Below are 12,048 nucleotides of genomic sequence, written 5' to 3'. Positions count from 1 at the left end.
TCTTGTAATGCATACAGGAAGAGTTTAGGTACAAATTTTGTCACAACTTTTGTTTGAGCTTCTATAGAAAAAAACTGAAACCTTTCAAATTGGTGTGCCAGATGCCACGTCGGCTAAAAGATAGCAAAGCAAAAGGAGTGAGGCACAACAGTAGAACCTGGGGAAGAAAAAAAGAAAAAGGAAAAGTAGACCCTCGTTCGCTCGCTCATCCCGATCCCGATCTCCCCCCAACCCACCTCCTCGGCTCTCCCCACTAGCCCGATCTAGATCTCCCCACTTCAACCTGTCGCCGTCGCCGGCGGCGGCTGAGCCCCACGCGCCCCCGAGGAAGAAGCCTCCTGCCGGAGCGGGAGTCACAATGGAGCAGCTGCGGACGATCGGGCGGGAGCTGGCGATGGGGTCGCAGGGCGGGTGGGGGCAGTCCAAGGAGTTCCTCGACCTCGTCAAGTCCATCGGCGAGGCGCGCTCCAAGGCGGAGGAGGACCGCATCATCGCGCGCGAGCTCGAGCACCTCAAGCGCCGCCTCGCCGACCCCGACGTGCCCCGCCGCAAGATGAAGGAGCTCCTCCTCCGCCTCGTCTACGCCGAGATGCTCGGACACGACGCCTCCTTCGGCCACATCCACGCCGTCAAGATGACCCACGACGAGTTGCTCCCGCTCAAGCGCACGGGCTACCTCGCTGTCGCGCTCTTCCTCGACGAGCGGCACGACCTCGTCATCCTCGTCGTCAACACCATCCAGAAGGACCTCAGGTCCGACAACTACCTCGTCGTCTGCGCCGCGCTCACTGCCGCGTGCAGGCTCATCGGCGAGGAGGCCATCCCCGCCGTGCTGCCCCAGGTCGTAGAGTTGCTGGCGCACCCCAAGGAGGCCGTCAGGAAGAAGGCCGTCATGGCGCTACACCGGTTCTACCAGCGATCCCCTTCCTCCGTCTCCCACCTTGTCTCCAACTTCCGCAAGGTCCAAACTTTTCTATGTTTTTTTTTCTGTTTTGCTAAATTCTACTTTTACTTATAACTAAAACAGAAGCAGATAGCTCGTTGTTATCATGCATTAGTTTCTTAAGCTGCAAATTTATCTCAAAGGCGCCCTACTGTTAGTCTTGTTAAAGATGGATGTTTTTAGACTAAAGGTGGATGTTCTGTATGCGATTAAAATATGTCTCTTGTCATTCTATTTGTTGAATTGAAGAAACTAGGTATTGTATCCAATTGCATTTTGTTGACCTGAAATACGTGATTTTTAGTCTCAATATGTAACTTTCACATGCTTTGGATGTTTAGGACATGCCGTTTAAGATAGGGCCCTTTAAGATATATTAGCTATTCTAACTTGCAATTTTGGACCAAATATGTGGGCATCCAAAGATGTTTTTTTTTCTGTGTGTAATACGTGTTTACTTTCCTACTTACTTTCATGTAAGATAGAGAGGCTTTTCTTATCTTAATTGTGGCCCAGAGGACCTCCGATAACTACCGAATACCTCATCGGTGTTTGAGGCAATCATCTGGCTTCCTAACTTTTAAAGAAGCAAATCCATTTCTCTTTCTGAATGATGTTCTGAATAGTGGTGCTTTATTGTTGTGCAGAGGCTCTGTGATAATGATCCTGGGGTGATGGGTGCAACTCTGTGCCCCCTCTATGACCTGATTTTGGAAGATCCAAATACTTATAAGGATTTGGTTGTTAGTTTTGTTAACATCCTCAAACAAGTTGCAGAGAGGAGGCTTCCGACTTCCTATGATTATCACCAAATGCCCGCACCGTTTATTCAGGTACGTGAGCTACATTGAACTTTATTGAAGTACTCTGTGTTGCTAGGTCGGTAGTTGAGTTATGTCTCTTCTAGCGGTTTCAAGTCCTCAATTGGCACCATGCTATTTCCCTTAGATTTTGTTGCTGTTATCTGCAGATAAAACTATTGAAGATACTTGCTGTGCTGGGTAGCGGTGATAAGCAAGCAAGTGGACATATGTACACGGTGTTGGGTGACATATTCAGGAAGGGTGACACTGCGAGCAACATTGGCAATGCTATATTGTATGAATGCATATGCTGTATTTCATCCATTTTCCCAAACCCTAAGATGCTAGAGGCTGCAGCTGAAACAACATCAAAGTTTCTGAAGGTTTGCACATAATCTTTATTATGGGAAAAATAAATGATATTCATGTTGTGCTCTTTGGAAGCTAACCCATGTGATCACCCCTTTCGTTGTTTGCAGAGTGATAGCCATAATCTTAAGTACATGGGCATTGATGCTCTTGGGCGGCTTATTAAGATAAATCCAGATATTGCAGAAGAGCACCAATTGGCTGTTATTGATTGCTTAGAGGTGAGGGATATGCCATGTTAAGCACTTGAAATTAATGGCAAACAAGGATTCTCTAATATATTGCTGCCATCGATAGTATATATACTTGTTCCTTGCTGCAAGAAAATGAAGCTTAGACTCTTTATTGTAATCATGTTCTAGTTTCAGAACTTAATACAAGGAATGGTTCTAGTTTTTTTATGGTTATTATTTCCACCTCAGTAGATGCATTTCTTTGTATCAGCAATTCAGCATTTTTTTTGTTACTGTATTTTCTCAGTAGCACTTTCGGTTTCTCACTCACTGGATATCCTGTGAACAGGACCCTGACGACACTTTGAAGCGCAAGACCTTTGAGCTTCTTTATAAGATGACAAAGTCAACAAATGTTGAAGTGATTGTTGATAGGATGATTGAGTACATGATCAACATAACTGATCACCATTACAAGGCAGAAATTGCATCACGTTGTGTTGAGCTCGCAGAGCAATTTGCACCTAGCAATCAGTGGTTCATCCAGGTAATTATGTGGGCATTGGCCTAAATGTTGTCAAGCATCGTGCACTGATTCTTAACAGCAGAACCTTTTTCCCCTCTATTTTCTTACAGACCATGAATAAAGTCTTTGAGCATGCTGGAGATCTTGTCAACATCAGAGTGGCACACAATTTGATGCGGCTTATTGCTGAAGGCTTTGGAGAGGAGGATGAAGGTGCTGATAGTCAACTAAGATCATCAGCTGTACGTACTGTGAACTTAAAATTTTCATTGCAGCGAAGTTCTTAATTTGGAACATGATTACTGTGAATGAACACATCGTCAAACATAATTATTGTCTCCTTTTGGTCTATTTATCTTGAAATTACCAAAACAAAAGGAAAGCTTGTGTTAAGCTGTTTGTGAGTAAGTTGTGCATTGATTAAGCTTGATGAATCCACTTTATTTGACCATACAGAGATGGGCTGAATTGAACCAACCAACTCCCTTGTTGGTTTGTTCACACATTTGAAAAGGATTGGCCCAAAAAGAATAGCTCTTTGTTTCTAATTTGACTGTTGAGGAAAAATTCCAGATTACTTTTCATGCTTCAGTTCCTGCTATATTATTTGATTTGGTACTCTAGAGTACGTTAGCAATGTTTCGAACAACCTTCTCAGTTTTCACCAATAACACCTTTTTGTTGTGCTTAAACAGGTAGATTCCTATCTCCGTATTGTGGGAGAGCCAAAGCTTCCTTCTTCATTCCTGCAGGTAGTTATTTTCCTCTTTCCTTCTTAGTTTCTATTCCAAATTATTGTTTTGGGGATAGTTTATATTGGTTCACATCACTTTCAGATAATATGCTGGGTTTTGGGAGAATATGGAACAGCCGATGGGAAGTATTCAGCTTCTTATGTTATTGGGAAGTTGTGCGATGTGGCAGAGGCCCACCTTACTGATGACACTGTCAAGGTATGCTCTTGTAGCTTAGCTCACGTTTCACTGATCAGTTACCTTGGCCTCTATATCCTGCATGCTCTATACCATGGTTTTTAAGGCGTCGCCTAGGCGACTAGGCGCTCCGGGATGGCAAGGCATCGCCCACGCCTTACCAAAAGCGGTGAAGAATGAGGGAGAGAGGAAGAAGAAAGAGTGGGAAGGGAACCAGCCAGCAAGGCCAAGCAGCCGCTGCCTCCCCCATCCCTGCTGGTTCCAGCGCCAGAGGCCAGCTCAACACTCCCTCCTGTCAGAGGCGGCGATCGATCTGGAAGGGGGCGGCAGCAGCCGTTGATTTGGTAGGGGGTGGGGCAGTGAAGCATGGGAGTGCCTGGAAGATGGGTTGGCTGGCTAGCAGAGAGAGACGGGCAGCGAGCGGCAGTGCTGCGTTGTGCTGCGAGAGAAGGGAGAGAGCATCCAGGGCATCACAGGAGGAAAGGGGTATGGGCTGGTTAGAGGGCTGGGCCAGACTGCTCCTTTCTCGCCCTTTTTTTTTATTCTTTTCCTTTTTATTGCTCCTCCCGACTGCTGTTTTGCTGTTTCTGGGTTGGGTATGGCGTCGCCTCACCTCGCCTCATTAACGCCTAGGCGTTGTGAAGGGGGTGGGGTCGCCACACCTCGCCTTACCGCTTTAAAAAGCATGCTCTATACTTAAATATGACAAGATGGGTTCTAGTTAAGGCAGTACTCTGCCATTCAGTTAGTACCCTTTTTTTCTGCATTTTAAAGAGTACTTCACATGGTACATTATTGTTTGATAATCTAAAACTTTGAGTGCAGATCGATCTATTGATCAATTCTTTGGCGAGACTATTGATTTCAGTCAATTGCCAAGTTGAAACTTTATTTGCAATTTAATATTTATGTGTATTTTCTACATACAAACATATATTGATGTAAACAAACCAGGCTGTACATGACTTAAGGTTCTTCCTCATGTGCAAAATCATCTAGAGTCTTTGTACAAGAGAAGCGGAACAATTTTATAGCATGCATTCAACACAGGCTACTGTGGATTGTTTTTTCCCAAGTTTTGTCATTTTACAAGCTTATACTCTGTTGCTAACTAGTCTTTTTGTATGCCGTAATTGAATCATGGTGTCATTGTTTATTTGATTTTGCTTGTTTAAGGCTTATGCAATCTCGGCAATTTTGAAGATATTTGCATTTGAAATTGCTCTTGGAAGGAAGATCGATATGCTGCCTGAGGTAAATGAAATTCTCGATCTTTTTTTTTTGGATAGTCTGATTTTGTCATTATCCATATCAATTTAATATTAGCTTTAGTCTGTTTCAAGCCAAACTATTTCATTACATGTCTTCACATGTACACTGAGAGAGCATCATATTTTTCATGAGACTAACAATACCTGCAAGTTAGGATAATAGAAAATTGTGCTGATTGAGTTCTGATCACATAGATATGCGCCTTATTATTCTAGTCAACTGTTTGATGCATTGCTTTGGTGAGCACTTACTGCTGTTGTGCCGATTATTTAAGAAGACAAGCAAATCGGCTAAAGACTGGCTAGGTAAAATCATCATGCATTGCAAAGTTGGAGCACCACCGACTAAAGAAAGCTAATGACTATTCAACCTGTCATATATACTGTGATGCCTGCATTGCATATGATTTCATGACAACCTTTTGCTAATAATTTATTATCATGATATTTGTTGTCAAAGAACCAAGAGCATTGATTGATCTATTACATGATTTAGTACTGGGTGATATAAAGCAAAGGATATTTATATGATAGGAATCACACATGCATGATGTAAATATAGTAAAGCAAATGAAGTCAACAACAACATTGCTTCAGGCAAAATTGTTTGCTACGAAGTCGCAAAAGCAAAACCTTATTGTTGATTTGTTTCCATTCTCTGATTTCTACTTCAAATATTTATAATTCCTCTACTCTCATTTCTTGCAGTGTCAAACATTGGTAGATGAATTGTCAGCTTCACATTCAACAGACTTGCAGCAGAGGGTATACGAGCTACAGGCTTTACTAGGCTTGGGCAAACATGCTGTTGAAAGTGTAATGCCTTCAGATGCAAGCTGTGAAGATATTGAGGTACTGTTAATCTGTTATGCCTTCCTATGAGCCTGGTACTTCTATTATCTAGTTTACTTACTTTGGAGATGTGAATGTTTGGGCATATCTTTCCTGTTCTCTGCACATTTAGGAATGTGCCACGGGAAGGATTACTTTTTACGCGCATTGCTCACAGGCCGAACAATGCTGCAGTGATGTAGCACGTGACTATAAATCAGTTTCCATTAGGTGGGTTAATGGGTTGCTTAGGGGATAAGTTATTTAGTTAAGAGATAAGTAGTTTGAGTTGGATTTTATCTTATGTTTAGGTGGTCTGAATCAGTTATCTCTAGATCCAATCTGTTAGGAGCCCCTTATAATCATTTTTTTTATTAATGTAGAACAAAGGAGTTTTCTAGCCCAAAGTTCTATCACCCTAGTCCATGGTCCCCTTTTTCTCCTAAGATCCGTCCCCTTCATCTGTGCCTAGGCCTCCTCTTCTTATGGGAGTTAATCCCCTCTATGTACAAGCGCACATCATAGAATGTCAAGCTGAACGGCTGAAGCAAGCATATGGCAGTCATGTAAATGTCAAGCTGAACTGCTGAAGCAAGCATATGGCAATCATGTAAATGTAGCTCCAAATCAGCTGTGATCTTTAATCTGTTGATCTAGGCATCAGGCAAAGTCACAAACCAGAACATTGACTTTTTGCAATTTTTTTTTAACTCTTAGGGGCTCTTTGAATTCAGGAATAGGGATTGGGATAGGAATGGTGGGTTAATCCTAACCCTACAACTTTTCCCTACCCCGTATTCTTGCCCTCTATCTTTCCCCCACCTCATATCCCACCCTATCCCATCCTTATATCCCTAAATCCCTTAATGGCAATGTTAAAGGCTGAGATTCGAAGTACTATCATCCAGAAATAGATGCTGTTATTGTGAGTTTTTCTGCACATGGATCTGGCATTTTTTTTTTTAAAAAATCTAACAGTCTTGTAAATATTAATTTATATTGCAGGTTGACAGAAACCTCTCGTTTCTAAACAGTTACGTGCAGCAAGCCTTGGAAAAGGGTGCGGCCCCCTACGTTCCGGAGAGCGAACGCTCAGGTGTGATAAGTGTTGGCAGCTACAGAAGCCAAGAACAACAGGAAACATCTGCCTATACTCTTAGATTCGAGGCCTATGAGCTGCCTAAACCTTCACTGCCTCTAGCGACCTCACAAGCCAGCATGTCCACACCAACTACTGACCTGGTTCCAGTTCCAGAACCAGGCTACTATAAGGAAGGTCATCAAACATCAAGGTCCCAGCCATCAGGTGACTCGCTTTCTGGTGAGTTTGGTGTTAAACTTCGCCTTGATGGGGTTCAAAAGAAATGGGGAAGGCCATCCTATTCCTCCTCTCCTACTCCTTCAAGCTCAACGTCTAGCCAACAAGCAACCAACGAGGGCTCTCATTCTGATGGGGGAGGGTCAACAAGTTCACAGACACGGGAGTCCTCGTATGGTTCAAAGAGACAGCAGGGCACGGAAATTTCAGCAGAGAAGCAACGGCTGGCTGCTTCGCTTTTTGGTTCCTCAGCTTCTAAAGCTGATAGGAAAGCACAAGCTTCTCGAAAGACAACAAAGGATAGTCCCTCAACTGAGAAAGCAACTGTCACTAATGCGGCACCCCAGCCTGTTAAGGAGCAAGTAATTCCTGCTGCCCCACCACCTGATCTGCTGGATCTTGGTGAGCCATCAAGTCCTCCATCAGCCGACCCTTTCTCACAATTAGAGGGGCTCCTTGGACCGGCATCAGCATCCCCCGTGCTTTCTGAAACTCCAGCCACCAGCAGTTCCAAAACACCTGATCTTATGTCAATTTTCTCAGACGATGTACAAACTGGAGCGACCAGTGGATCCACGGAACCCACACTAGGTGATGCTAAACTGAAAAACTTCCACAAAGGAGCAACTGCGGGTGCTGCAAAGAAGGGTCCTAGCCTTCAAGATGCATTGCAGAAGGATGCGGCTGCACGTCAAGTAGGCGTGACGCCAACAGGGAACAATCCGAATCTTTTCAAGGATTTGTTTGGCTAGAGGATACGCCAGATTCTCGGTGTGCTCTCTTTGGGTAATGGAGTTCATCTCAAACTTGGTCTGATCGCTGAACCAGTGATGATAGCACTGTTTGATCAGCACAGGACATAGGGACAACGGGGTATATTTGTTTGAGAGTCACAAGACACCTTTCCCCTCCCAATTGGGAGGGGTTGCGCTGTTGAGATTTGTGGATGGTTGCCCGGGGGGGGGGGGGGGGTCTTCCTGTTGCGTTTTTTTGCGTTGTACTTTGCTGCTGAGACTAGTGTACATGTGTTAACATGATGTGTAATTTGTACATGAGACTTTTTTTGTTCAGCTGGGAGGGGCCTGTTGCATCTATGTTTTGGTGTTCCCCACATTGGATAATTGGATATGCAGTAGCTGGACACTGGAAACTAGAATTCTTGTGCCATTTCCTCTGGAACTTGGTGGAATAAAATGTAAGGTTGTTGGTCACGTTGGTGATATTTTGGGATTTTAGCCGATGCAAAGCGCTGTCGCCATGTTTTTCTTTTCGAAATTCATTCAAACCTGTTGAGTTTCAGTGAAGTAGGGTCAGGGGGTGCCGAGTATTGAGAAAAATAAAAAGTTGTGATTTAAATATGTGCTAGTTCGACCCTGGACGTAGCATATAATCAAATGAAATGAAGCTCCGGCGGCAGGTAGGATATAAATCGTGGTGGTTTGGCAAGAACCACATCCATGCGAGCCGCATGCGTGCCGAGATCTAACACTGGTATCATATCAGATTCGCACACGAAAGTGAAAGATTGGAACACTGATGTGGTACGTATTAAGAATCATAACACTGCAATCTACGGTCACTGGTTTATGTGTCGCCATGCATGCTCTGGCCTACTGCCTACATACCCATCGTTATCCCCTTGCCTGCCGGCCTACTGTAATTATTCAGTACTCAGTCAAGTTGTAGTGTACATCTCAGAGTATGGACGTCAGCCTGTACGTGTGTACATGCATACGTGACAGTCGCGGCACACGTAGGCGAGCGTATATGCATCACGCCATTATAATCGTGTTTACCTTATCACATGTATTTTTGTATCTATTTTCTTGTGTGGCCAAAGTCTCGCCCCTGGTGCTTTCGGCTTAGTATTCGTTACCCATCCCTTTTTCCCGGGAAGAATGCCGATTGGGCTAACAAAATTTCGATGGCAACATGTGATCTGATCATCTGAAGATGACTAGTTCCACGCAAAGTGAGTAAAGGAGGCTGTTTGGAAAAAGAAAAGTAAAAGGTGCAAAATGACTGAGCAGTATGGCAAGGATCAACTCCATGAGAGTGAAATCCATCGTTTACAATATTACAACATTGGAGAATGTGGGTGCCTTGTTAACAATGTTAGAACATTGGAAAATGTGGCTGCCTTGGATCGCCTTCCAAGTCCCAGCAACTTGCCGCGTGTACATGTTGTTTTGTGCATTGAGTATTGTAACTGCGCAATCGAGGGTCAATGGTCTATGCGTGACATGACGATCGCTACTCTAACTCATCATCGTTATCCCATTACCATACCTACTATCGATCGATGTTTCTCATCTCCTAAGTGAACTCGTATATCGTTTGAATTTTAGCTCCGGTAGTAGGTTTGGTGCTTCGAGCTTAACAATGACCAGTGCTGATTTTTGCATACCTTTCACCTACGGGCATGTTCATCTCCTCTGATTAATGTATGTGCAAGTGCACTTTTAACTAATTAAGCTCATATGTCACCAGCACACTGCCGGTTTGGTACACGCGAATGATATATTAGATCTATTCATCTTGTGAAGAGTGGTCGTATTGAGAATGGGCGATTGGTTATAACAGTACTATGAAAATTATTTTTCGAGACATGTAGAACACCTATAACAGTACTATGAAAATATCTTTATATAGGTGGTTCATTTAAAAAACCGCTTAAAAAGTTGACCAGTGCTCCTGCAGTTACGGACCGTATGTGAAAATAAATTTTTACAAATAGTTACTTATATGAAACATCTATAATAATAGATAATTATCACAGACGGTTCATAAAAAATAGTTTTAAAATGATCATCTATAAAAAAATTATAATTTTTTCATATGAAGTCGGATGAGAAAAAACTTTAAATAAAAATTGCAGTCCTTGATGAGATCTATAAATTTATAGTTTACATTTGAAGTCATTTAGATGTCTATATAATCATATTAAACTTCAAATGATTATTTGGACATCTAAGTGACTTTAAATAAAAAAGTTTTCAACTACAAAGTTATAGATCCCATCAAGAGCTACAATTTTGATATAAATTTATCCTCATCCGACTTTGTATGAAAAAATTATTAATTTTTAAGATAAATTATCATTTATTATCATAGGCGGTTCCTTGTAAACTGCCTGTAATAATGGATGACCATTACTAGAGCCGGTTTATTATATGAATCACATATGGAAATGAGTGACAATTTATTTTTTTAAAAAATTAATTTTGTCATACGAAATCGGACGAGGACAAACTTTATATCAAGATTATAGACCTCGACGAAATCTACAACTTCGTAGTTGAAAAGATTTCATTTAAAGTCATTTAGATATTCAAATAATCATTTGAAGTTTAAGATAGCAGATATCAAAAGGATTGCATATGCTATTTGTATCACTAATAGTTATATAGTGGGATGATTAGGAGAGTTCGCGCAAGCTGAGAGGTCCCGGGTTTGAGTGTTAAATACCGCATGCGCACATATTTCGCGTGAAAAATTATGTGACTTGCGATCGCGAAAGGAGCCTAATCGGGCCAAAAAAATTGGTTTTTTTTTCAAAAAATATCGATTCGGAGACTAATTATCACATATGGTCGGCTTAAAGAACCGCTTGTGAAAATAGGAATTACCATAGACAGTTCTTTAAGTGAACCGTATGTGATAATAGATTTTCACAGACGTTTTATAAACCACCTGCGGTAATCTATTTCCACATACACTCTTTTGCGCCTATAGAAATCGTTTATTTTCACAGCTCTTTAATCACAAACGGATACGATAAACGTATGTAAAAACGATTATGACCGTCTTGAAAATAATTTTTTAAGTAGTGTAATTTCCTTTGGTTATACGTATGGACCAAGATAGCAAGTTGGATACTGATATGATCTGCCACTTATTTTTTGAACGAACGGGCACAAGACGGTGCCTATTTCATTATATAAAGCATATGATCTGCCACTTCACCTTCTAGCTCAAGGGTGGTTGATGTTAATTCGTGCACTAATTAACAATATCTGTGTTAATTGAATTAATCATCGACTTAATATTGTTAATGCACGCACGTCTATTTATATGCAAGTGCATGTAAGCTATGTTGCATGCATGTCTCTACATCGTCCAGGTGTAGCTAGGGCAGGCACAACGAGGGGCGGATCCCGTTATGACTACACACAGGGTGCACAGGAAGCCAATTCAATTTTTATTTCTAGTGATCTATCGTCATATATAGCAATTCATATGATACTCGATCACTTTGATTCTAAATCCGTCCAGAGTTTCTGTCTGGTTAGTCAAGGCTGATTAGGATGATCGCTCTCGGTTACGATACGCGAAATTTCTTGCAGGGAGCAGGGATTGGTTGGTTAGTGTTGATATCCTAGCAAGTTACACGTACGTAGACAATGCCTCAAGACGTCAACGACTAATCTTCGGTTACACGTACGTAGACAATGACCCTGGGTTTCTACTACGAGTTAGATCTAGGCCATTTGTTTCCGGTCCAACGCTCGGAGAGATCCGATACTCATGAGTCATGACTGATGAGGCCTTAGTTTCCTGACGTGAAAATGGAACTTGGAAGATAACAATTCTAAAAATATCGATTCGGGTTTTTTTGGAAATGTTCAACCCGATTATTGGATTTCAGGATTCAGTGTCAGTGTTGCGTTCCGTTTGTTGGACTAAACTGTTGACTGCTAACTGTTCCAGCCCATCCAATTTGGTCCTGATGGATAACTTTGCAATAGCTTAACAGCTAGTATCATCATTTCACGAATGTTCGTAATTCCTCTTTAAAATAAACACGAATGCTCATAATTTTGTTGTTGCTCACACCAAATTGGATGGATTCTTGATATTCAGATGCATTTGCCAGACATTG

The 12,048-nt window shown here is 42.1% G+C and overlaps 1 protein-coding gene across 1 annotated transcript; it reads left to right on the top strand.

Annotated features, from left to right (window-relative positions):
* Nucleotides 1-140: 140 nt before the first annotated feature.
* LOC133927228 (AP-4 complex subunit epsilon-like) lies at nt 141-8,377 on the top strand. The gene is made up of 11 exons (XM_062373593.1): nt 141-961; nt 1,591-1,776; nt 1,914-2,129; nt 2,226-2,336; nt 2,638-2,835; nt 2,925-3,056; nt 3,510-3,566; nt 3,651-3,767; nt 4,923-5,000; nt 5,726-5,869; nt 6,854-8,377. The coding sequence occupies exons 1-11, from the start codon at nt 359-361 to the stop codon at nt 7,916-7,918; spliced, it is 2,907 nt and encodes a 968-aa protein (XP_062229577.1). The 5' UTR covers nt 141-358; the 3' UTR covers nt 7,919-8,377.
* The last annotated feature ends 3,671 nt before the right edge of the window (nt 8,378-12,048 follow it).

The sequence above is a fragment of the Phragmites australis genome, chromosome 1, assembly GCF_958298935.1.
Source record: "Phragmites australis chromosome 1, lpPhrAust1.1, whole genome shotgun sequence".
NCBI classification, from domain to species: Eukaryota; Viridiplantae; Streptophyta; class Magnoliopsida; order Poales; family Poaceae; genus Phragmites; species Phragmites australis.
Note: the sequence above shows the minus strand (reverse complement) of the source record. Positions and strands in the feature narration are given on the sequence as shown.

Excerpts from the sequence above, each read along its gene's own strand:
- LOC133927228 (XM_062373593.1), top strand. The coding sequence starts at position 359 with ATGGAGCAGCTGCGGACGATCGGGCGGGAGCTGGCGATGGGGTCGCAG. Across the intron at positions 2,337-2,637 it reads CTGTTATTGATTGCTTAGAG|GACCCTGACGACACTTTGAA; the intron begins GTGAGGGATATG and ends TCCTGTGAACAG. Across the intron at positions 5,001-5,725 it reads AGATCGATATGCTGCCTGAG|TGTCAAACATTGGTAGATGA; the intron begins GTAAATGAAATT and ends CATTTCTTGCAG.